This window comes from Zootoca vivipara, chromosome 4, assembly GCF_965207765.1.
Source record: "Zootoca vivipara chromosome 4, rZooViv2.hap1.1, whole genome shotgun sequence".
In the NCBI taxonomy this organism is placed as follows: Eukaryota; Metazoa; Chordata; class Lepidosauria; order Squamata; family Lacertidae; genus Zootoca; species Zootoca vivipara.
Genome location: NC_142587.1, coordinates 53177515 through 53202834, shown reverse-complemented (window position 1 = coordinate 53202834; position 25320 = coordinate 53177515). Strand labels below are relative to the sequence as shown.

General features: G+C 42.2%; 1 protein-coding gene across 9 annotated transcripts in view; it reads right to left on the bottom strand.

The window, feature by feature from the left end:
- Positions 1–25320, bottom strand: part of TIAM1 (TIAM Rac1 associated GEF 1) — a 206662-nt gene that overhangs the window by 80090 nt on the left and 101252 nt on the right. For 7 of the 9 annotated variants that reach the window (XM_035116730.3, XM_035116721.3, XM_035116728.3 and 4 more), the window contains one exon: positions 13978–14954. In XM_035116730.3, coding sequence (XP_034972621.1) covers positions 13978–14943 — 966 coding nt within the window. In that variant the 5' untranslated portion in view covers positions 14944–14954. Of the gene's footprint in view, positions 1–13977; positions 14955–20485; positions 20650–25320 lie in introns of all 9 variants that reach the window. The other 2 variants (XM_088667961.1, XM_088667960.1) reach the window with 1 other exon arrangement.

The window sequence follows — 25320 nt, the reverse complement described above, 5'->3', positions numbered from 1 at the left end:
GGGGACCCAGGTGGCGCTGTGGTTAAACCACTGAGCCTAGGGCTTGCTGATCAGAAGGTCGGCGGTTTGAATCCCTGTGACGGGGTGAGCTCCCGTTGCTCGGTCCCAGCTCCTGCCAACCTAGCAGTTCGAAAGCACATCAAAATGCAAGTAGATAAATAGGAACCGCTACAGCGGGAAGGTAAACGGCGTTTCCATGTGCTGCTCTGGTTTGCCAGAAGCGGCTTTGTCATGCTGGCCACATGACCTGGAAGCTATACGCCGGCTCCCTCGGCCAATAATGCGAGATGAGCGCGCAACCCCAGAGTCGGTCACGACTGGATCTAATGGTCAGGGGTCCCTTTACCTTTACCTTTATATATGTTGGATAGAGCTGGTAGGTAAGAAGATATATTCACCATGAGCCTATCCTCTGCTACACTCACAACTTTTTTGCAGCAAACTGCAAACACAGTGAAGAGCTGGCAAACTAATGTCACTACTAAAGTTTTCCAACTGTAATATCTAATTCCAGTTAGGGTACAAAGTAGAATTAGTGGCAACCACAATTTGTCCAGTTCAGATACAATATCAAATTATGGTTTTTGGTGCAATGCAGGAATATGTGGTAGGGTAGGCGAATGTGCAAAAGATTCATATAGTTCAGCCTTAATGTCTAAATCATTCTCTTCCTTTAAAAAAAAAAATTATGTAATCAGCAAATAGATACTATTGGGACAAGGCAATTGTTATTTCTGGCTATAGGTTAAAGCTAATAGTGGCTTTGTTTCAACACTTAAACTTATTAGCAGCCAAGCCAAGAGAGAGAGAGAGAGAGAGAGAGAGAGAGAGAGAGAGAGAGAGAGAGAGAGAGAGAGAGAGGAGAAAGACAGACCTGCAGAATTCTGCCCTCATCTTTCCAAACCTCAGGTACTTTGAGTACCCCCAAATGGAACAGATATTTCCAAATATCTATTTTTTAGCAATCAATTTGCTAAACTCTGCCAGCCAAAAAAATAGAAGTTTTCTTCAAATACAATCCATGTAGTTTTGCTGATTACATAAGTGGTTGGATAGCCAAGTGTGCTTAGTTAAGAGCTCATTCTCAAATACATAATACAGTGGTACCTCGAGTTACGAACTTAATTTTTTTCGGATGTCTGTTCTTAACCTGAGGCACACTTTTGCTAGTGGGGCCACCCACTGCATCCATCTGTTCTCATCCTGGTACTACTTCGGGGTTAGCAGAGTTTGTAACCCAAAGTGTTTGTAACCCAAAGTGTTTGTAACCCGAGGTACCACTGTAACAGAGAAATGGAACTGTAACCAATCTAGAATTTTGTTCTTAGGAAGTGTTTGCCTATTGATGCAAGACAATGGTTATAATCTATATTGTGCTATGAATTTAGATATGATGGGACTGTGCTGCTGTTGTCAGCACTTTCACATAGCTGGTGTCACTGTGTTATGATAAAAGATGTGCCATCTGTGCCCAACAACTCTTTGTCCTACATTTAGTTAGACTATATGGATATGACCTTGAAGGTGGTATCAGTTTTGGTGGTCTAGGTAGAAAATGCAAATTCCATGAGATGAACAATGGTCTGACTTCAGGAACACTTTCTTTTTCAAATATTTTTTTTTTAAAGGTTTTCTTAGTTTACAAAAGTACACACACTGTCTCTTCTTTCAGATTGTGAAGTCTTTTCTACAAATCAGTTACATTTGATATGAGACATTAGTGTTGGATACAGTATGGTGTTGGGGGAGAAGAGAGAGGGGAGAGGGGTGGGAAATCTATGCTCTTTTATATAGTTTGCATGTGGGGTTTTTGTCAGCATCAACTGGGTAGGCTTTCTGCATGGTAGTTTGTCTTTTGAGACTAACAATGTTCAGCCACTCTCTTTAATTCTGAAGAAATTGTTTACAGTATGGGCCACTTCATATGTCAAAGCTTAAGTGGCCCATCAAAGTATATATCAAAAACTGTGGATGTGACACCTGTGTTTTTGCAAAGGTGTACTTTGTAGGTAGACCCATCAGGGAACTCTGATTGGTTACAGTTCCCTATTTCAATGTTCACTTGATTGTGTCTGATAGTGTGAGAGAAGGGCCTATCACAGGGGTTAGCAACCTAAGGCCCATGGGCCACAAGCAGCCCATGAGTGGTCATTTAACCGGCCCATGGACCCCCACTGGCCGCTTGGTCGGCTCCCGAGCACTGTGCTAAACCAGCGCAGAATAGAGCAGGGACCACCTTCCACGATGGTGGCCGGCTTCCCATTGGCTGCAGGAAGCTCCTGCAGCCAATGGGAAGCTGCGCACTCCTCCTCTGCACCGGAAGGAGCACCGGAAATAGCATTTGCACATGCGCATGCACTCCGGCCCACCGCAGCACCTGCGGGACCGTGAACTAGCCCAAGCCACAAAAACTTTGCCAGCCCCTGGCCTATGACTTTGCTGCCTTTACACAAACTATTACAGTCATACCTTAGGTTACAGACGCTTCAGGTTGTGCGTTTTCAGGTTGCGCACCGTGCCAAACCCAGAAGTACCGGAACTGGTTACTTCTAGGTTTCAGCGCTCGCGCATGTGCAGAACCACTAAATTAACGCTTTGCACATGTGCAGAAGTGCCAAATCGCGACCCACGCGTGCGCAGACGCGGCGCTGCAGGTTGCGAACGTGCCTCCCGCACGGATCACGTTCGCAACCAGAGCGTCCACTGTACATGATCTGCATGAAAGCAAACTTAACCCTTGCTTTGAGAACATATTTGAGCATGTGCAAGACTAAACCAGAAAAAATGCTGAATAAGTGAGTAAGACACCTGGAAAAGGTTTACCTGAGCAATCATGTAAATGACTACAAACAGAGTCTCATAGCACCCCTCTGAAAATGAATGTATGTGGCAGAGATAGATTTCCCAAATCAAATGCCAACTAGGTCATAGAAAAATGCACAAAAACGTTCTGAAAATAAATGTTTCAAACATACACTTAACTGAAAAGGTTAACTGTTGGAAATTACACCCATCTAATCGAGCAGAGTATCCCAAACTGTCAGTTGTGGCAACTCATTGTGCATTGTTGCATGGAGGTCCTTGAAACGTATAAAATATAATCAAGAGGTTTTCTGTAGTTTAAAAAAAACTACTATTGTCTAAATCGCAAAACCCCACTGCTAAGACATTTTGTACAACAACAAAAATTATTAGAACCATTATCTGGAGCCGTAGACTTCTGACTGATAGCACAAAACAGGAGAGGCAGAGAAGAATAATGTTTGTTCTAGGAGCACAAAACATTTACTATTACATACTAGAATATGCATCCCTATATGTTTTAATATATGATATTATCTCATACACTCGAAGTGTGGCCTTCAGGTCATGCTTTCAGGATAACCTTAAAGCTGTTTGACTGATTTTTGGAATAATTTTATGTTCAATACAGCAAACACATGGTGGAAAATAAGAGAAATTTTATTTTTCATGTTAAATACAGATGCAACTTTCATATGTCAAATATTCAAGGCATAAAAATGATTTTCCTGCACTTTTGTTTGCAGAAGTTATGCATGAAAACCTAAGAGGGTAAATGGAGTCTTTCTGGCCACATTAGTCCAGCATCCTGCATCCCACATTGGCCAGTCAGTTGTTGTTTTTTGGAGCCCCCCACTAGACATGAAGGCAGCAGCACTCCCTGCTGCTGCCACCCAGCAATGGGCATTCAGTGACATTGTAGTTAAGCAATGCAGACAGAATTTGTCTAATCCTCTTTCAAAGCCACCTAAACTCATGGTTATCTCTGCATCTTGCAAAAGTCTAATACCCAGTGCTATTTTTCTACAAAAAGAGGTGCCAGAACTCACCATGAACACCTCTTTCACTCTCTTAGAATGGCAATGGTGACCCCACCTGAGAGGTGCCGGAACTGAGTTCTGGCAAGTTCCAGCGGGGGGGGGGGAGCCCTGCTAATACCACAGATTAATTATGCATTATGTGGGACCCAGGTGGCGCTGTGGTTAAACCACTGAGCCTAGGGCTTGCCGATCAGAAGGTCGGGGGTTCGAATCCCTGTGACGGGGTGAGCTGCCATTGCTTGGTCCCAGCTCCTGCCAGCCTAGCAGTTTGAAAGCACGTCAAAATGCAAGTAGAACCGCTACAGCGGGAAGGTAAACGGCGTTTCCATGTGCTGCTCTGGTTTGCCAGAAGCGGCTTTGTCATGCTGGCCACATGACCTGGAAGCGATACACCGGCTCCCTCGGCCAATAATGCGAGATGAGCGCGCAACCCCAGAGTCGGTCACGACTGGACCTAATGGTCAGGGGTCCCTTTACCTATGTGTGAATAAGCCATCTCTTTTGTTCATCTCGAATCTACTGCCAATCAACTATTGGGTGACACCTTCCCATGTTTTCATATTATGAGAGACACACTGAACATGATTTTATAAACGTCAGTCAAACCTGAAACACATTAACCTTTCCTCATAGGGAACATGTTCCAACCCTTTTCTCATTTTGCTTGCCCTTTTCTGCATATTGCTTGATATATATGCAATGGGTTTGGGGAAACACCTTTTTTTTTATACACATCACAGAAATCTACAAACAACCTATGTCCTTTCATTATCAGTATTATCTGTTCCCCAGCAGACACACAGAAAAGCATATGCTGCTTTTTCAATGTGGGTTGAATTTGACAGCAACTCTCATTGCACTCAAAATTAATTGCTTTCATTAAAGATTAAATAGGGCTAAAGTTGGATAGAATGTTAAGTTTCAGACCCTGTTTTGCTTTTAAATGCTTTGATAGAGCAGTGTGTGCTGTATGTTGGCTTGGTAGCATTTTACTGTTTTTGTTACTGCAGACTGCACAGAACTGTTGATAACAGAGCAAGCTAAAAACGCAGAGAGAGAGAAATAAAACATCCAACATTCCTTGCACCCTCCAGAAACATGCTGGTCACAGCCCATCTAATGCAGCTACTCAGAAATATTCATAAGCATTTTGCACGTTCAACAAATAAAGGAGGGAAAGGGGCATCATTTTATCATCGCTCAGTTCTCATTTAATTCCTTTTGAGATTTCACTCCCTCCAACTTCTGGTTTCATTTGCCCAAATATTTTCTGTACTTCTGCAAGCTGTGGGGTTCCTCCAAGCCTGCTGGCATGTCCCTCTTGAGCTTGGGTGGTGCCATTTTAACTAGATAAGCAACAGCTGAACATCACAAATAGAGATGATAAAAAGTTATCAAAACATTAGACAACTGTTTCTAAGTCAGTTCCTTTGGCACGTATTGAAAAAAGGCTTCCATGCCCAGTAATGCTACGAAGAGCTACGTGTCTCCTGAGTCCTCCCTCTGCTAACCGAGCAGGACCTCAAAGAAATAAAATGCTACCCCTTCTGATCACTCCATGCACCTTTGAAGCAGAGCAGCAGTAGGTGCCTTGAGGTTCACTAGATCAAAGTTCTTAGGTAATACCTGTGCTATGTTAGTCCTGGGAGATTGCATATCTCAGATCTTAGGAAAAAAATAAGATCTGCTCTTAGGAATGTATGAAGCTTGATTCATCTTGAGTCACACCATTGCTCATCTAGCTCATCATTGCTCAGTTGCTCTCAAGGGTATGAGGCAGATGTTTTTCCCATCACTTGCTACCCAATCCTTTCAAACGGAGATGCCTCATAACTTCTGCAAGCAAAAGATGTGCTCTACAATTGAGACATGTAGCCTTCGAAGGCCCAGTTCACATGTTGCTTGAAACCACAATTAAGCTTTACTGTAGTTTAAAGGTAAAGGTGCAGCACGCTGCTGCCCAAAGAGCAACTTCTGGCTGTTTTGCTCCTCCTCCTGTTGTACTACCAGGATCTGACCCATGGCTTGCCTTAGCAATACATCCAAATCGAGGAACATGGTTAGTCTCTCTCCAAACAAACGACAAGCTATAACTATCATTTGTTCTTGGCTTACCACTCATTGTTTGTTTGGAGAGAGACAAGCCTTGGTTTGGATGTAATGCTAAGCCAAACCATAGCTCGGTTTCTGGTAGCATGGTGGCAGCAGGGGAGGAGCATGGTGCCACAATTCTTCCCTATACACCAGCATGTGGCGTGTTGATCTTTGAACCACTGTTAAACCAAACTATTATTTAAAGCGAACTGTTTTTGTAATTTAGGTTCATCTGAAGAGTGTGTGCGCGCGCAGACAGAGCAACTTGAGTGCCGAGAATGGGTTTTATTTTTAGTGGCTTAAATTAATTAGCTAGTTTTCTCATTATCAGACCACACCTGGAGTAATGTGTCCAGTTCTGGGTGCCACAGTTGAAGGAGGATATTGATAAGCTGGAACATGTGCAGAGAAGATGATCAAAGGTCTGGAAACCAAGCCTTTTGAAGAATGATTGAGGGGGTTGGGTATGTTTAAACAAGGAAAAAAGGAGACTGAGATGACCTATGATAGCCATCTTCAAATATCTAAAGAGCTGTCACGTGGAGAATGGAGAAAGCTTGTTTTCTCTTGCCCCAGAGGCTAGAACCCGAACCAATGGCTTCAAGTTACAAGAAAGGAGATCCTGACTAAACATCAGGAAGAACCTTTTTGACAGTAAAAGCTGTTCAACAGTGGAACGGACTTCCTTGGAAAGTGGTGGACTTCATTGGAGGTTTTTAAGCAGAGGTTGAGTGGCCATCCGTCATGGATGCTTTAGCTGAGATTCCTGCATTGTAGCGGGTTGGACTAGATGACCCTGGGTGTCCCTTCCAATTCTACAATTCTATTATTCTAATTCACCTTCACCGATAGCCCAATCCTATAACCTGATTATTCAGAAAGAGTTCCATAGTACTTATTAAGTAAAAATTTCATTTAGGACTGAATCTTTCATCCTGCTCCAAACTACTGTACCTAGAAGTCAATCACAGTGGTTTCAATGGAGTTAACTTCCAATAAGTATGCTTGAGATTCCACCTAAATCCCAATGTGGCTTTGTGCCCTGGTATTATTTCTTAGTGTTTTAACTCTAATTAATGCCACTAAATACAAATTAATTACCCTGGTTTTAAACCCAGGGGGATTAGACTACAAAACCTCTTATGGAGAAAAGTCAACAGAGGTGCACAAAGTTTCCCAAATCCCCTTCAGTATGGAGTATATCTATAATCAAGAGGGGGGTCACAAGTATTTTAAAGGCCATTTCAGGGTTTGTGTCTCCACCAAGTTTTCCCTTTTCTCACGAGGAAGCCTATTCAGCATAAGGGAATTTCCCTTTAAAAAAGGGATAACTTGGCAGCTATGGTCTCCACCCATCCTTATTTTTAATGAAGGCTGAGTTTAGTCTACCAGACAAGTGGTAAATTTCTCAACTCCTTCTGACAAACGCATCTGATTTCAGTCTTGTCATTCAGGTCTGAAAAGCCGAAGCTGTGGAGAACTCATTTAGAAACCTAAACAGTACGCAATTACTGCAAAGTGCTCTTACATTTAACCAATGTCTGTGTGTGTGTCACACAATTGTGTGACAATTTGCTCCTACCTCCAGTGATAAGGATTTAAAATTTTATTTTGAAGTATAGCTATTCATTTTGTAATCAAAATGACAAGCTAGGTAACAGCTCTCTCTCCCACCAGCCATTACTTTAAAGGAAGATTCATAGGAGTTGACAATGGGGAATTAAGTATTGATTGCAGAATTATAATTCCAGCTAAAAACCCATCCGCAGTGGGTGAGGGAGGAGAGTTTAAGGAAGCAAAAGCACTTTTTAGGCGTGACAGCTGCACATCAAATAGTTTTTTTCCGAAACTTCACACAGCAGGGTACGTTAGGACTCTATGGGCATATTATTGTTACTAATTTTATATTGATTTTATATGTAGACAGGTGCTGTGGTTTTCTCAATGCCTTGAATCCTAGGAATCGAAGCTGGTAAGGATTATGATTTTTTGAGGGAAAGAGATCTAGCTCCTTATTAGACCTGCAGTGGTGAAACGGAATGACTACTAAACCAGTGAGTAAAGCAGAAATGCTCTGTGTTCCTCTTTCCATTGAGAATTTGCACTTCAAAAAGAGGGAGACAGTAAACAGCAGAGCAGAAAAAGAAGGAAAGAGTCAGTCACACACACACAGACACACACACACACACACACACACACACAGAGAGAGAGAGAGAGAGAGAGAGAGAGAGAGAGAGAGAGAGAGAGAGAGAGAGAGAGAGAGAGCAATAAAGTGTTCCCTTTTTGTTTTCCATAATCACTACTATTCCCAAAATGTGTATTTACCAATTCAATGGCTTGTAAAACTTTGCCAGAGTTTTGTTTTAGGGAGGAAGGATGTCAAATAAAACTGCTCATTGGAGCATTTGCTCTCTTGACAGGTGAATAAAATGCAAGAAAAGGGTGGTACCAAGCTGAATGCAAGGAGCTGGTCTGGGGTGCTGATATTCTTCCCTCAGATGCAAAAGCTGAATTATATTTTCCCTTCAACTCTCTAGGAGGTCTTGCTCAGCTATAGTGAACACTTAATATTAAAATGAAACTGCTGTGTGGGTGCCCCCAAAACAACTCCTAGATATTAATTGTATATGCATATTGACACTAATTATTTCCAAAGCACTAAAAGGCTGTCCCAATTAAAGAAAAGCAACTCCCACGTTTAAGCTCCAATTTAAATAAGAGATGCTAAGAATGGGGGTAAGATTCTATTCGCTTTCTCAAAAGAAAACAAAGAACATTTCCTTTTGGCTATGTCTGCATAATGAGGTCATAAACACTGGTAGACTAAAGGAATACTGGGTTCTCTGCTCCTTTTCAATTTCGCTTTGTAAGTGAAAGACTCCAGAATCCATTTTAGAAGCCAGTTTGAGCAATAGAAAATGGATCTCCCATTTTTTCCCAACCAAGAGAACATGTACACAGTATGGATAAAGCAACTTCTGATCAGCACTGAAGGACACTGAAGTAGGAAGTTAGGCTTGTAGTTCTGACAACTTTGAGGAAGGCCAGTGTTTTCAGGCATCCCTTAATTTGTTCTTTTTCCTGTAGCTTAAAGCAGTCAAGAGGAATGTGGGCATGTTCAGATTTGTAGCTTTCATTGACTTATTGATTGATTGATTGATTTGATTTGATTTGACTTTAAAACCATTAAAAAGATCCCAATGAAATCCACAATACCTAATCAGAACAATTAAAAAATCCATTAATAAAACCATTAAAATATACATAAACCAATTACATTTAAAAATGTACCACCTATCAAATTTAATTAGTACCGTACAATACAGGCAGTATAATTAATGGTCTTGGGTACCTCGATCTGTCAAAGGACCCAAGTGAAAGTAATGTCTTCAAATGCTACCAAAAACTCAATAATGAGGATGGCAACTGGATCTCTATGGGGAGGTAATTCCACTGATGGTGTGTCCTACATCACTGCACAACGGGCTGTGATGGTCAGAAGTAGCATAAGAAGGGCTTCCCCCAACAGACCTTAACAACTGATAATGAGAAACACACTCCTTCAAGCATTTGGGACCAAAATCATCCAGCATTATAAGTATTAATTCCAAAATTCTGGACTGGCCCCAGTAGCATACAGTATATTGGTAAACAGTTGTTATGTGGTCCCAGTTAAATATGCCACACACAACTCCAGCAACCATAATCTGCATTAGCTGCAGCTTCTAGGCTGTCTATAAGAGCACATTATGGTTGACTAATTGCAAGGTTACCAGAACATTGGTTCTTCTAGTAAGTCTATCTTGATCCAGGAACAGCTGTACTTGGTGTCCAGAGGTGGAAATAGGGCACTTCTTGCCATTGCTGCCATCTGCGTTTCCAATGCCAGTGTTAAACTGAAGAGCACCTCTCTTCCCCACAAGCTAAGGAGCTGCTCTTTCAGGAAGAAAGGTTCTATCTAGAACCAAGTGTCTCTCCATTTCCCGAACACAAAAGCTATCTGTAAGGGGGAGGGATTACAGAGAAGCCCCCCCCCCCTCATCAGAAGCAGCCCGTCTCCAAGCAGTCAGGAAGGCGCGGGGTCTGAAGGGGCGAGTCAGGAGACGGAGAAGGAGTGCCGGGGCTCTGGCAGCATTGGAGAGCCCCTGCTACACAGGGAGGAAGAGGGAGAGACGGGAAGGGGGGACAGGCAAAAGGCAGACCGTAGACCCTACCCCCCCCCCAACACCAGAATTGAGGAGGAGGAGAAAGGGGAGGAGATTCACTGTCCTGAGGCTTTTATGTTGGTCCAAGTCGCAAAAAGGGGCAGTGCCGGATTCTGGATTGGAATGAGCAGACATGCAACTAACAGCTCGTTACACTGTAAATAAAGTGCACTAATAAAGACTGTTAAAAGACAAGCATGTGGAAAGTCGTTACTCTGGAGTAGTCGTAACAACCTTGGCACTATCCATCAACACCTCCATCATGTCAGGATTCAGTGCCAATTTACTGGCTCTCATCCAGCCCATTCCTGCCTCCTGACACTGCCCTTTCCCCTCAAGGAACCCAGATGCTAAAACAGCATAGACACAAGGCAGAGCCCTGTGCTCATAGGACGCAGCAAAATACATAAAACAATTGCCCAGTGGCTGAGCAGCAGCACGCCAATGATGTTCTCTCAAAACAGCAGCACTGGAACAGAATCATTACACCACTATTCCTCACCATATCATTGTATCTCCAACTCCCAACCTGCAGAGCTACTTCAGGAGGACATCATGGTTGATGGTATCAAAGGCTGCAGCGTGATCAAGAAGAATCAACAGGCTTGCTCTCCTTTCCAGTCTCTCTACCAATACATCACCCAGGGTGATCAAAGCTGATTTAGCGCTGAAACCAGGCCTGAATCCAGATTGAAATGGGTCAAGATAATTCCTTTCATTTCAAACAAATCTGAAATTGTCCAGCTACTGCCCTGCCTACAAGCTTGCCTGAAAAGGGGATATTAGCAGAACCTCTGGGTCAGTCAATTGATTTCAATGGGTTTAATTCCAAGTACGGCTTAGTTGGATATCGTAGGGACGCAGGTGGTGCTGTGGTCTAACCACTGAGCATCTTGGGCTTGCCGATCGGAAGATCAGCAGTTTGAATCCACGTGATGGAGTGAGCTCCTGTTGCTCTGTCCCAGCTTCTACCAACCTAGCAGTTCAAAAGCACGCCAGCACAAGTAGATAAATAGGTACCATTGTGGCAGGAAGGTAAGCGGTGTTTCCATGTGCTCGCAGTCCTCTGTGCGCCAGTAGCAGTTTAGTTGTGCTGGCCACATGACCTGGAAAGCTGTCTCGTGGACAAACGCCGGCTCCCTCAGCCTGAAAAGCGAGATGAGCGGCCACATCCAGTCGCCCTTGGGTGAACAACTATGAGGTCCTTTGCCTTTGCCTCTCTAGCTGGATATCACCCACAGCTTTAATTTGTTCTCAGCAGCCTTGACAGAACTGTGAAGAGTGTCTATATTGATGTTGCATAAGTGCCCCTACTAAAAGGGCTGATGCTTTTCGGGGTTTTTTTTGTTTTTAATATAGAGCTTCTGCTGTGGGAAAACAGCATCATCTGTTTCAGAATGTCATTTTTATATTTAGAAACAGCACATCTTCATGGATCAAACGCAAGCAGCTAATCCAGATACCCGCCTCCAGTTACCTCCTACAAGTTAGTGCCAACTGATGCATTCTCTCTCTTCCCCTCTCCCCCCCTCTCCTTGCCATCCAGTGGGCATCTTTCGCTGATGTGTTATTTTTCCCAACACCTACACTTATAGAAGCTGTTCATCTGACCAGCTCACACCGTTAGATCTAATTGCACTTAAGAATGGTGCATTGCCAAAGCTTAACTCAGCATCAGGATGCAAGTCAGATGGTTTATCGCCCCTATCCAATCCCTACGTGAAGTGTTTTTCTTTTTCCGGGTCACAAGATCAGAGTCTGCATTCTCTGCTACATATGTACTAAAATGGAACATGAAATAAATCAGAGTAGTCACTGAAGCATGCTGTCTAGCGCTAGTCTTGACCTATTTGTTCAGGCTTCTTTCCTGGATTGTTCGATTTCATCCGCTAGCTACATTTCACAACAGATAGCAACAAAAGGCAAATACCGCAAAACCAAGGAACTCTATAAATAACCTCATTTGAGCAATTACTTCTTAGAAGATGAATGCTGTAAAGACTATTAATTACGAATATATGTCAACAGGAAGAGTTGCACGTTGAATATGTAGAGGATAAATTTCATAGTTTCCTTTTGACCTGACTCATATTCTTACTTAAGCTGAGAGCAGACCGGTACAACATGCAAAATATGCCATCTCTAGAACTTACAGTAGCTACAAAATAATAAAGAAAATAACAAACGTTTAAACTTGGTCAAGTCAAGAAATTTCTATTTGGGACAATCTTAAGCCTATGGTGGGCATGATTGTATATTTATGAAAATATGCATTTTATGTCATTTGATGTTGTTATTTAAGCAACAGTGCTCCATATAAAGGGGGATAAGAACGGTATGGTTCTTTATTAGCCCCAACATTTCCTCCCTTGGTTTGTCAGCTATTATTTGCAGAACTACTTGACAGAGGAAGGTGGCTTATATTTGTCTATTCATGCATGTTATACTTATAGCATACAACGAAAAGCATTTACATCCCTAGAAAACATGGAGGTGTGGTCTCAATTAATAGGCAAGTAGATTTTGGAGTAATGGTTTGGTGGGAGAAAAGGTACTGCTTTATCCCTAGAAGGCTGTGCCTGTGGCTGTGTCTGAAACTGGCACTTCAGTTAAAGCTGCTAGCTTCAGGACATGCTTTGTAGCCTATCTCGAAGCCACTCATATCATCTGAGCTAAAAGAACACCTCCATGCAAGGTCTCGCCAATTGCTTAAGGCCTGAGAAAAAACAACATCATGCACATTTAAGACCAGAGTCTCATACCACTGCTACAGCTGGTCACAGGAAAGTGACAAGGGGAAAGAGGAACTAGAGTATATCAGATCAGGGAGGAAATGATGGAATAGAGAAATTGGGCAGCAGAATAAGGCATGTTAGAATTTCTTGATAGCGATAACCAGTATGGCCAGGGAGATGATCTGGGAGATAAAGCTGCTGGCAGTTTATGCATGCTGATAAATGATGGAAATTCCCACCCTTTGCATTAGGAGTGGAGACATGCCACAGCCAGCACCATGCAAGTGCAGAGTTGCTGAATGGACAGGTGCCCCAGATACAAATTCTACACAAACTCCATTACCAAGCAGCAGCTACTGGCAATTCTGCCTACAAACCATCTCACCAGTGCCACTGGTGGAAAAAAATAGCTCTCACCTTCAATTTATATGTCAATTGAATGGTTGTGGTATTGTTGTTGTTTTTTAATGCACTGAGAATGGAACATGTTTAATAAAAAGTAATAGAACATCAGGAAATGTTAGAAAGCATTGTATCAAAGCCTACAGAGCCACCATGTTTCTTTTTGACTGGACAAAGTACCGTAGTAGTTTTCTCCTTCCATAGTAAGTAATGAATTATCTGCCATTCCAATGAATAATCTCAGGGGTGGTACATTACTGCTAACAATTAAGCCGCTGATAACTAAAGATGATATTTGCATATATGATCTGTTACCACCCGAATGTTGTGTTATGTGAATATTTTGTCATGAAAATATGACTCTCATGAACAATGGTAGTTCTATATTCTAATAACTGCAATCTGATTCTTAGGCAAGTCCCTTTACCAACAACTCCAATACTAAGAGTGTATATTGTTGTTGTCGTTAGAATAGGTTGATATATAGATGAAATCACCTAGGAATCAAGTTCTACATAATCATCAGGAAAGTATTGGTTCTGTCCATGGCTGCACAGTCTCTTCATTACAGGATCTGATTGGAACATAGTTTATCTGGGGCTAGCAAATGAAATTCTCATTTCAATTTAAAAACCCAGCATATTTATATCAGTGAACACCACAGGTTGTCAAGTTTGAAATAAGATATGGGTCTTTTACCTGAGTTGTTTTTGCTCGTCTGCCATGCATACTGTTGCTATGGCTCATTTTTGGGTGAGTGATTCCTTCCGAGAGGCAATGAGATTTCCTGCAGGGGAGCGTGTTGTAATTACTGTAAGAAGGAACATTCTCTGTAGTGGCTGGTGACATTTTGTGGTTCTCCATATCTGGGATATGAGACATTAAATTCCGACAGTACCCTCCTAGCGTATTTCGTGGACCCCCATTGATCGCATTTGAGTTTTTTGGAGAATACAAGTCACTCATGGAATTGGCGCGCTGGCAGGGGACCAAAGGCTGGCGACTGCTGCCCGCCTCTCTCCCTCGAGTCTCCTCACTTTCCTTCTCCTCAGTAGAGCCTAGGATTTCTTCGTTGCTTGTCAAATGTTCTTGACTGAGATCAGAGAGTGAAAATTCCAAACTGTCCTCACGCCATATATCCGCAGATTTTGAACGCTTCTTCTTGAAACTTATAGGCTCCAAGAAATTGGTCCCATTTGTTGAATACGAATGCTGCCTGCTACCTCCTTCAGCCAGATATGTTGATTCATCTCCATAAAGTCTACCGCTTTCCGAATTTGGCATACTCTGTACTGAGGCTGCCATGAGGACTGTGCTGCTATCCACGCTGGGAGTAACCGAAGAATCAGTGTGGTAAGAAACTGGCCTTAAGCCCATATCCATCCTGTCTACCCAGATTGGGCTTCCAAAATCCTCCAAGTTGGCTTCTTGGGTAAAGGGCTCCAGGCCATTCTCTGCTAAAGACTGAGGAATACTAGGAGTACTGCTAGATCGTGTGCTTACTTCTGAATTCCTGTGAATAATTTTTCCTGAGGAAGCATGTCTGGTCCGGCGAGATGCTTTGTTCGAAAGGCGAAGGGAACGTGATGTATGTTTTCTTCCCAAGCTGGCATGTTTCTCTCCATAAAATTGATGTTCTACATTTTGGCTCTCTGCATTTCCCATGGTTTAAGGGTCTGAAAGAACAAGAAACATGAATGTGTTACAAATGCGACCTATATTCTCCAAACTTAAAGTGTTCCCCCCCCCTTTCGTGTTAATAAAAGATTAGTTTAACCTGCCAGTGTTCCTGACAGACCTACTCATTATCCTATATATCAAGCAGCTGCTCTGTATGGATCTGACAAAACATGTCCAAGTCTCACAATGCTATGAGGTAATAAACAACACATATGCCATTACTTCCAAATTCATATGTTGATCTACGAAATATAACCTGAATTAAAAGCAACATAGGCTTCACTGAAATAAAACCAAAAGGTAGCCAAGGGGCTGAATTAACCAATTATTTTCCCCACACCCCACAACAATACAAAATGCTTTTCTGTGACCCATGACTTTGTTTAGCCCTCAATCTGAAACTGAAATGGTTTAGGCGAGGTGTGTCTGACTGTGAGTGGGTATGTATATACAGTACATATATCTTTTTGTGCTCTCAAACACAATTCAACAAATACCCGCCCTCTGTATTATGGCATGTGCTCATATATCAGTGCCTGCTGAAAACTTGTTCTCCCAAGACTCAACTGCTAATTAATCCAACTCTGTTCTTATTATTTTATTGCTTTTATTATCATCGCTGTATAGGTGTTAAGCTCCATTGCAATTTTTGCACTGTCCTGTAAACTTCTTTTAGATTTTTAGAAGAAAAGAAGGATTAAAATATTTTAAATACAATAAAATATAATGAAATTAATAGGAGTGGTGACTATAATAATCCAATAGAATTTAAGAGTCAACTTATTATGAAAAGAGGCTAAGCTATGTGCTAACAGATCCAAAACATTCATAATTCAAATTAATGTAGAAACTGTTTTTCAGTAAGAAAAGATGGGTTGGTTGGGGAGGAAGAGATAAATTAGTTATCTGCTTCCCAGTGGCATACAGTTCTTGCCACCTCGTTCTCAGAACAGCAATACATTGCTATTTTATTCAGACAAATTCTGCTGCAGAAGTACACTTTACACAGTTCTCTTCTTTGGGGTTTATATCTAAGATAAGAAAAGCCTTTCTAGATCAGACCAAAGGCCCATCTAGTCCAGCATCCCATTTTCTACTGTGGTCAACCAAATGCTTCTGGGATATACCTAAGGAGGACAAGAAAGCAAACAGAGCCTTGTCTTCTTAATTGTCCTCAGGAACTGCTTTCAGAGGCCTACTGTCTTTGAACATGGAAGTTGTGCTTAGCAATCATGGCTAATGGTCACTGATAGGCCGGTACAGTACTTCATAAATCTGCCCAATCCACTATGAAATCCATCTTTAAGAATATAAATATAATATGTTAAAGATTATAGTTGATTATGACGTTGCTCTTTTTCAGGTTTTCCCCCAATGATAAACACAATCTGTACCTACATTTTATATCTCAGCAATGTGTCAAGCCGGTTACCAATGAACACACTTGAACACAGTGGAATTTTTATTTTAAAATGTTGGACTTATGAGTTTGGAATGTATTCACAAGCCATTCAGGGCAGTGAGAATGGCAAAATTAGAAATAATGTTTCCCTAAAACAGGACACATACATGTTGCAGTGCTAATGGGAGCTAAGATTAAGCCAAATTACTACTCCTCGAGGGGGTCAAACCAAACCTGAATGAAAATCCCAGAAAGAAACTTGATATGTTCTGGACAGACCCTGAACCATTATCCAACAGCCCCTCTTGAACATGACTTGGAACCAACTCCCCCACAAAACCCACCACCAAAAACCCAGACAAACCGGGCTACTTATTCTGGGATAAGAGCTCAGCAAAAAAAAACTCTGGTGTGGAAATCTTAAAAGCTCCACCAGAAGCAGAATGCCTCACAATAAGTCAAAGAAGAAAACAAAATGTCCCAAAGGGTTAGGGTTCCAGATTGCTCGAGGTTCTAGAATCTGCAGACACCTCCATGCAGAGAGGTTAAATGAATGAAGGCTTCCTTGCCTCAGTTGCACTAATGAATGAACAGCAGGTCAAGGGCTGGATCCAGAGGGGAGTTTGTGTTCCAAGATGGTCGATGGAAATAAATACATATGTAAAGCTGAAGGGTGCATAGAATTTATTGCTGGCAGTTTAATGGTATCAGTTTTAGATCTACTAGCTTGTTTCACTGTGCAGATTTATCAGTGTAATAAGCCTTTTATTTAATTTTCTCACATGAACCAGAAATGAATAAACTGGTCCATGTGTACCAAACTGTTTATTAGACCTTTACTGGGCTGAACTGGAACCAAGCTGCAACAACTTTAGTTGCAGCAGAACCTGGAACTGGAACGAAACCATATATATTGCCTTCAGGCAATTTCTGGGGAACACAAGGGGGAGTTCTATTGTACTCCTGCATCTGCTTGACCACGGTGGAAACAGAAGGCTGGAACAGATGGGCTCTAGACCTTATACAGTGTCATGATACTGCTCTCTGACTCCCCATTCTCAGGGGGAGCAAGACATGGATTAAGAGGACATCTCAGTCCAGGAGGCAGATGCACCCTCTGAACCAGATTTTAAAGTCCCTGCCTCCTTGGGAGTGCCACCACCAGAGGGGTCTGTGATGCCAGCCTGAAGAGATTGCATTGCCTACTTTGGACACCAAGGAGTTCAGCTCTGAGACCACAGCAGAACCCTAGCCTTTCTCAATTCCGCCAGAGTCAGAAAGGCCACTTTAGGTGTATATGCTCCTTTAATTAAAGGTGGGGCTAATGGTTCAAAAGAAGGTGCAGTTCTGCAGTTAGGCCACAATCTGAGTTTTCTGCCTATTGGAGCAACACTCAAGTCCTGCCTTGTATGACTTCCAGGCTAGGGTTCACTTGGACATATCCAAGGTGCTACCCACCTTGCTTGCTTGCCTTTTGAAGTTTGACCTCTGCTCTGCCTGACCTTGCTTTGCTTGAACCTGACCTCTGCTTGATTAGACTTTGCTTCCTGGATTCAGAATTGGGGCTAGCAGTATGCAAGCTGGCGTGCCTCAACTCTGTGCCTGGCACATGACCTCAATCAACCCCAAGCTGGGACCACTTTTTTTAAAAAAATGCAGCATTTTCCCCCAAAGGGTTACCCCAGTCTTGTAGAAGGAAATCGTGATTTGAAATCTGCTCATGAATGGATATGGAGCTGTTTCCTACTAGTAATTTCACTTGTAAATCTAGGAGACAATGCATTCTCCCAGCTGCATCCTTTCTCCTGCAGAGGCTGGAAAGTTGCAGGTACCCAGTGGTAGCCATAGCCATAGGATAGAGGCTGCATTGAGATCATAGTTCTCAGGAGGGTTCCGGTTTCCGCCGGCAGGAATGGCGGACCTGTTTTCCATCCCTCTGACCTTCGTAAGGAATTTGGCGGTTGCTAGGGGAGTAAATGGCAACCCCCTACCCTCTCCGGGGGTTACGGAGAGGGGCCGCTGGCCCGCGATGCCCCCAGACCCACTCCGACTGTTTATGGAGTGGGGGGAGCTTGGGCTGAAAAGCACTTACGAGGGCCAGGACTCCCGGACGCTAATCTGCATGGCGGGGATTTCCATGGTTAAAGAAGATAATTAGGCTTAAAACTATGGACATACTTCAGAAGGAGGGGAAGAAGCGCTGTTTACTGCTGAGAAATTTATGCTGCTGAGGGAGAGGAGTCAAAGGCTGTATATCATCTGGAAGAAGGATTGATGGGGACGGAGCGATAAGGGAATTGAGTTTTTTTTTATTTTTCTTCATATGAGTTACTTCGTACCTTCCCAGACGCGATGTCCTGGCTTGTTTGGAGTGAAAGAGAAGCAAAAGACTGTGTGAGTTGAACTTTATAAACTGTTGTTACTGAGCATATTTTTTAAAGATGTGGAGTTGCCGATGAGAAAAGCCCCCCCCCCTAGTCGGACGGAAGGAGTCCTGGACGCGTTCGGAGGATTTATGAGCTGTGACGCACTTTGAATTGGAGCAGCGACCTGAAGCTAAGTTCAGCTATAGGGCAAGGAGATCCATTAATTTACCAAGAGTTTATGGTTTGATGTTTGGGTCTTCTGCCTGGAAAAGCTGTAAATTTTATACAGATCGTTAATCTTCATGGCTATGAGAGAAAACGAAAGTGATTTGAGCTTTTTAAGATGGCGCTGCTTCGACGCAACAGGGAGCTCCAGACTAAGAAGATTTATGGGGAGGCTGGACTGATTAACCCACACAGGAGAAAGAACATTTGTGAAACCTTGTTTGATATTTATCTCAGCAGCTGGGAAACAATCGGTTGAAAGTGGAAAACATCTATGTGACTGTAAGGGGAAGATCTGGATTATTATGAACTTGGAGGACGATTTGAACTTTAGAAAAAAGACGGCAGTGGACGGTTGCGAGGAATCCCCAATTTCTTGAAGCATGGGAACCCAAATAAAAAATTCTCTAGACGATTTGGCATAACATTCGGTTTGATTGATATATATATGTGTATAATTTGAAATAATGAATGTGATATAATTGGTTTTAATTGGAAAATTAATAAAAATATATTTTTTAAAAAAGAGATCATAGTTCTCAGACTCCAGAGTGCATCAAGAGAAAGAGGTAGAATTTGAACTGTTTGGAACAAAAAAAAGGAGAAAACAGGACTGTGTGTATCCTACAATTCTACAGGAATGCCGAAAAACCAGCAAATGTGATATTCTTAAAAATGCTTTCTAGTTTGAAAATGATAGTTTGTAGCCTCATAGTTCTGGTTTTCGTGGGCAATAGCTGATGAAACCTCAGAAGCCAGATAATTTGTTAAACATTCTTCAGTTGTTTGAGAGAAGGACATTACAGTATATAGCTCCTGCCCTTCCCACAAACACAAGCAGATTATGCCTAAAGATAGATTCAGAAGCAGAAAGAGCCGCAATTGCTTCTCTTTTTTATATTAAAATCCATTCTAAGCACACCAGTGAATCAAATGTAGTATGTCACTCTTGCCTCTCCCTGATGCCACTTTGCCCAGCTGGGAAAGGAAGTATCCTGCACTTGGGTGCCAGAGACGGCTTCAATCTCAGCATCCTGACTTTCAAGGGACTGTGTTACTCAGACAGAAGAGGAGAAAGCCAACAGTAGCAACCAGGCAGCTGAGCAAATGTACTGTGTAAGGTTAAGAATGATATGTCATGTGTTCAGTTTACTAGTACTGTACACTGGAGACAGGTATTAATACAAAACGAGGGCTGACAGACAGCACATTCTCAGCTCCATGAAAGCCGTTTCTATATTACATCTGTCTTCAGTCTCAAATATGCAAAATAGTACAACCTACCTATGCAAAATACGAATTCATTTAAAGTTAGTTTAATTTGTAACATGACTTATACAAGTTTCCTCGTCACTGAATGCTGGTTACCCTTGGTGCAAAATTCTCTTTTAACAGTGTGAAGCACACAGTCCTGGGGAAGGTACACGTACACACACACACACACACACACACACACACACACACACACATATGATACTCAAATGTCATCCGCAATTGTCAGTAGGACATTTCAAGAATTTAATGTTCTACCTACATAGCGAGGCTCCACTGCCATTCTTTTGGAGAAGGGCTTACAAATTTGACAACAGAGCAGCTCCACCATTCTCTCCACCATTTTCCATTTTTGTTTAAAATTCTATCTCCCCCAACTGTGGAAAGGGCAGCAGAAATCCATCCATTTATCACTCTTCGGTCATCCTAAGTAGAAGCACAACACAGTACTTAAGAATGTTCAAGGGGCAACTAATCTCTTTCAGGCAACCTTAAGAGTGTGGTCTTAACTGCAATTAGGAGACTTTCAGAACAATCCTATACTTGTTTACTCAGAAGTAAATCTCAATGTGTTCAACTGGCCTTGCTCCAAGGCAAATGTGCTTAGTTTCAACATGTTCTGCCTTGTATTAGAAAGGATACAAAGAGGTTTTACAGTGAAGGTTTGCAATTACCAACTAAAAGGTTTCAAACCAAAGCAGCCAAAGTCACCTTACATTCTTTAGAGCTGGGAAAATCTAAGTTCTGATGGATCATTCTCGAAAATTATGAGATCACTATTTTGTGTCAGATGAAGAAGAATCATGAGACTCAGCTACTGAGAAAGGAGCTGCTAATTTTAGACCAACTTGCTATACAGAAACTCAGTCCCTAGACACGCAACAACTTGCCCAATGAATAAAGCAACTGCATGCATTTTGCCAGTTCAGCACATGCAATGAACCCAACACGGAACATAAATAATACACAAAATCATAAAAAAATTAAAAAGCTTCCCCCCAAAAAGAACCTAAGAGTGATCTCTATTGAGCAAGAAATAAAAGCAGCTAGGAGAAAAGTGCTTTCCCTCAACGAGCATTCATTTGCTACTACAAAATTCAGCAGCTGTGATAATGGTTCTCTTAATACCATCATCTTTGGGAATACAAATAGAGGTGTTCATGGGAAAGTTTTAGCAAGAAATAGGTCGTGATAAAAGGCATCTGTTGAGTAGTACTCTGACGTAAGCAGACCATCCTTAATATGTTGGAGATGATGCAAGTTGAGGGTTTTAACTTGTTATGTTCAAAGAATGACAGGCATTACACAAGACTTTTAACTCACCACCCAAGTTAACAAAAATATAAATCCTACTTTAGGCAAATCTGAAGGGTTGAAATACAGGTTGGACACCAACAGACTGCAGCAATATTTGAGGGCAGAGGGCCTTCTTGGCAGTGGCACCCTCCTCGTGAAACGCCTTCCCATCAGATGTTAAGGAAATAAACTTTTAGAAAACATCTGAAGGCAGCCCTGTATCAGGTTTTTAATGTTTGAGGTTTGACTATGTTTTTATATGTATTGTAAGCTTCCCAAAGTATAAATAATATATAACAGCAGCAACAACAACAACAAGAACAACAACATAACAGCAACAGCAACAGCAACAGCAACAGCAACAACAACAACAACATGGCATAATGGCTAAAATGCTAACTTAATATATGAGCTTTAAAGTCAACCTGCCTGCCCTCCTACCGTACTAAACTGCAGTCATTATTGCAGCTTAACAGTGCGGGAGGGAGCAAGGCCCTTTTCATTGTCTGGCACAACTGACCACCAGACCCTCTTTTTGTACTTCAATAGGACAGACGCTTCTTTGCCTTGTTTTGAGTGGCCAGTATTACATATTTCTTTTAGCTGCCTTGAGTTTCAGTTGGAAAGAAAGGTAGGGTGTAAGTATTTTATATCAATCATGAAGAAAAATTGGAGGTTCTTGGGGAAGAGAAGAAGTGGAGTCACCTCCACTGCATGGCTTGAGTGGGAGGGGATGGGGATGGGGGGGGGGGTTGCATCAAGCCACCATCAACAGGGCAGCCAGCGAAGATGCGGGTCTACTGTGGTTGCTGCTGCTTTCCTACTGACTGTGAAAAGCTGCTCCACCTCAGTGCCAGGGGAAGGTAGTGCCACGGTGCCTTGAAGTGAAGGTGATCAGCAGGCCTGTTCTCCATAAGTGTGAAGGGAAGGCAGCACCTCGCAATCGGCTGCCCTGTTTTCCCTCAACGTGAGAGAAAGAAGGCTGCAGCGTTATCAGCTACCTGAGTCTCCCTCAGCGTGAGGGAAGGCAGCTCAGATCAGCAGTGTCAGTGGCTGAGATCATCGTGTGGTATCCTCGCACGAGGAGCAATATATTGTTGTGTATTGCCGGGTGAAAATTGTTATCACAGTGTGATTTCAAAAATGATTTTGGCCAATTTATTGAAGAATCACACAGCACGGAAACACACTATAAAATTTGTGATATTGCCATGCAAAAGTGACTAAGAATTAGTTGGGGGGGAGGCAAGGGGTGGGGCCGTGGACCCTCTGGGTGTGTTCCCTGGACCCCCAGGGGTCCCTGTATCCGTAATTGGGAAACACTGTTCTAAGGTAAATTACGGCTCTCCAAATGCTGTTAGTCTCTAACTCAGGGGTCAGCAACGTGGGCCAGAGCGTCGGAAGAGCGCCAGAAACAGCATGTGCGCATGCACCAGAAGTAGCGCTGGAAATAGCTCTGGGGGAGAAGCGCATGTGGAAGTTGGTCCCCACAGCAAGAAAAAAAATGGAGTTGCGGGGAAAAAGCACGGAATCCCCACGCCAATCCACGGAATGGCCCTGGGCTGGTTCCAGGAACTGGCCCATGGGCCTTCGGTTGCTGAACTGTGCTCTAACTCCTATCAGATAGCCAATGGATGATGGGAGTTGTAATCCAAGAACATCTGGGAGGCATATCCTTGGGTTACAAGATAACACATGTGAAGTTCCTGGAATTCTCTCAAGTGCTATAGAAATGCTAAAGTAAAGTTATTGGGTGATTAAATGCAACAAGATTATTTGTTTGAAGGGAACTGGCTATTGGGTTTATTACTCTCACATCAAAGTCCACCAAAGAAGACTTACAACATTGCAGATCTGCCATTAAAAGCCACAATCCAATACAGAGTTAAGCGTGCTTGATCCCACTGAAGGCAAACAAACTTAAAACGCACTTTGGTCTGTGTTAGCCATTGTTTTGGTAATTGAACAGGGACCCCCTACATTACTACTCACACATTTAACTGACCAAATCATTCATTATCCATTTTTCTATATACGGTATTAGGGACAAGGAGAAGACTTGCTGATTCTCCCAAACCTTCCATTCAGACAGGCATCCTCATCAACTAAGTTTTTTATTTTTTATTTTCCTGGAACACCTTTTTATTTCCCAATTAAGCTCCATACTATATACCAGGGTTTCTCAAACTTGGATCTCCAGCTGTTTTTGGACTACAGTTCCCATGATCCCTGACCACTGGTCCTGCTAGCTAGGGATGATGGGAGTTGTAGTCCCAAAACAGCTAGACACTCAAGTTTGGGGAACATTGCTATATATGAAAGAATATGAAAAATTAAATTTAACCACCAAAGTTTTAGGCTTCATGAACTTCATAGTTTCACCATTAAATACAAAGTACCTTGTAAGACAACAGATTGCAAATTTAAAATTAGATTCTGGTGGGAGGCTGTTAGCATGAAATCTGTATTTTCTGCTAAGAGCCAACCTTTAATACTGTGAAAATGGGATGAAAGATCCAACCAATAGCATGCCCTTTGTTTCCAAAAACAAACCAGCCATCCACTGAAATAGAATTTACCTCGGTTGGGCTCAAAGCACACGTAACAGCAGCAGACTAATGTCTCTAAGCCCAGCTCTGCCATAGTCACCTCCAAAGTCAGGGCCAAGGTAAGATTTTTGGAGCAAAAGGAGTATGCAGGAAAAAATATCTGGATCATCCTGGCAGCTGCCATTTAGAACAGGGGAGGGAGCCTGTGGCCTTCCAGGTGATGTTGGACTCCCAACTCCCAGCAGCCCGAGCTAGCATGGCCAATGGTCACAGGTGATGGAAGCAGCCCAGCAACATCTAGAGAGCCACAGATTCCTACCTCTTCCCTATAGCCTCTTGCAATAGGTGCTTTACAGTTACATCAGGAATATAGGAATGTGTGCCATGTGTAAGGGAAGACTTAAGTGCCTACCCTGCCTTTCCTCTAAAAAGCAAAATGAAACCGAACCATCCACCATTCCTCTCTTCATTGTATAATTGGAAAAGACCCACGTTTAAAGAAATGGATCTGCTGGCATCACATTTAATTTGTGCCTCAATCTGATGAATCAGATAAAATAAAGCACTATAGTCTGCATTCGCCAAAGTAGTCTTGTTTGTGCACATACTCCTGTATGTGCAACAGAACTTCTCTTCCCTCTCCCCAACCCCAAAATCTGCACCAGAGGATTTGGGGAATCCCCAAAACAGATTTGGTGGGGTACATGTGCATGGGGTGAGGAGGGGAGGATATTCTGCTGTACAAGCAGAAGAACTTGTATGAACAGGTTAACTTTGTTACCCCATGAAGGTCACTTTAAACATACCTATTTAAAGTAACTACAAGGTCGCTTTTGCTTTTTAATGATAATGTTTAATTACACTTTTAGTTTAACCTTTTTTCTTTTTTCAAATTTTATTTCTCCTTTTCAAGTTTATAAATTTCACTAATTTTACACTCATTTTAACATTTCAAAACTTGACTTCCTTCCCCCTCTTTCTACGGTTCCTTAAATTTATTTTTACTATCCTTTGTATATCCAATTTAACTTAATTTGCTCATTTATTAATCTACTTTAAATATATACTCTTATAAAACTGCAGGTCTTATAAACCTACAGTAGTTTTAACCTTTTTAAAGCCTTTTATTACTTGGCACTTCACAAGAAACCATAACAAAGCATATCACAGGTGTGGTTTTTTTAAAAGTTATAAATCTATGGCCAGATACTTTGTTTCATAATCAACACATTGAAGTATAAAATGCATTTGG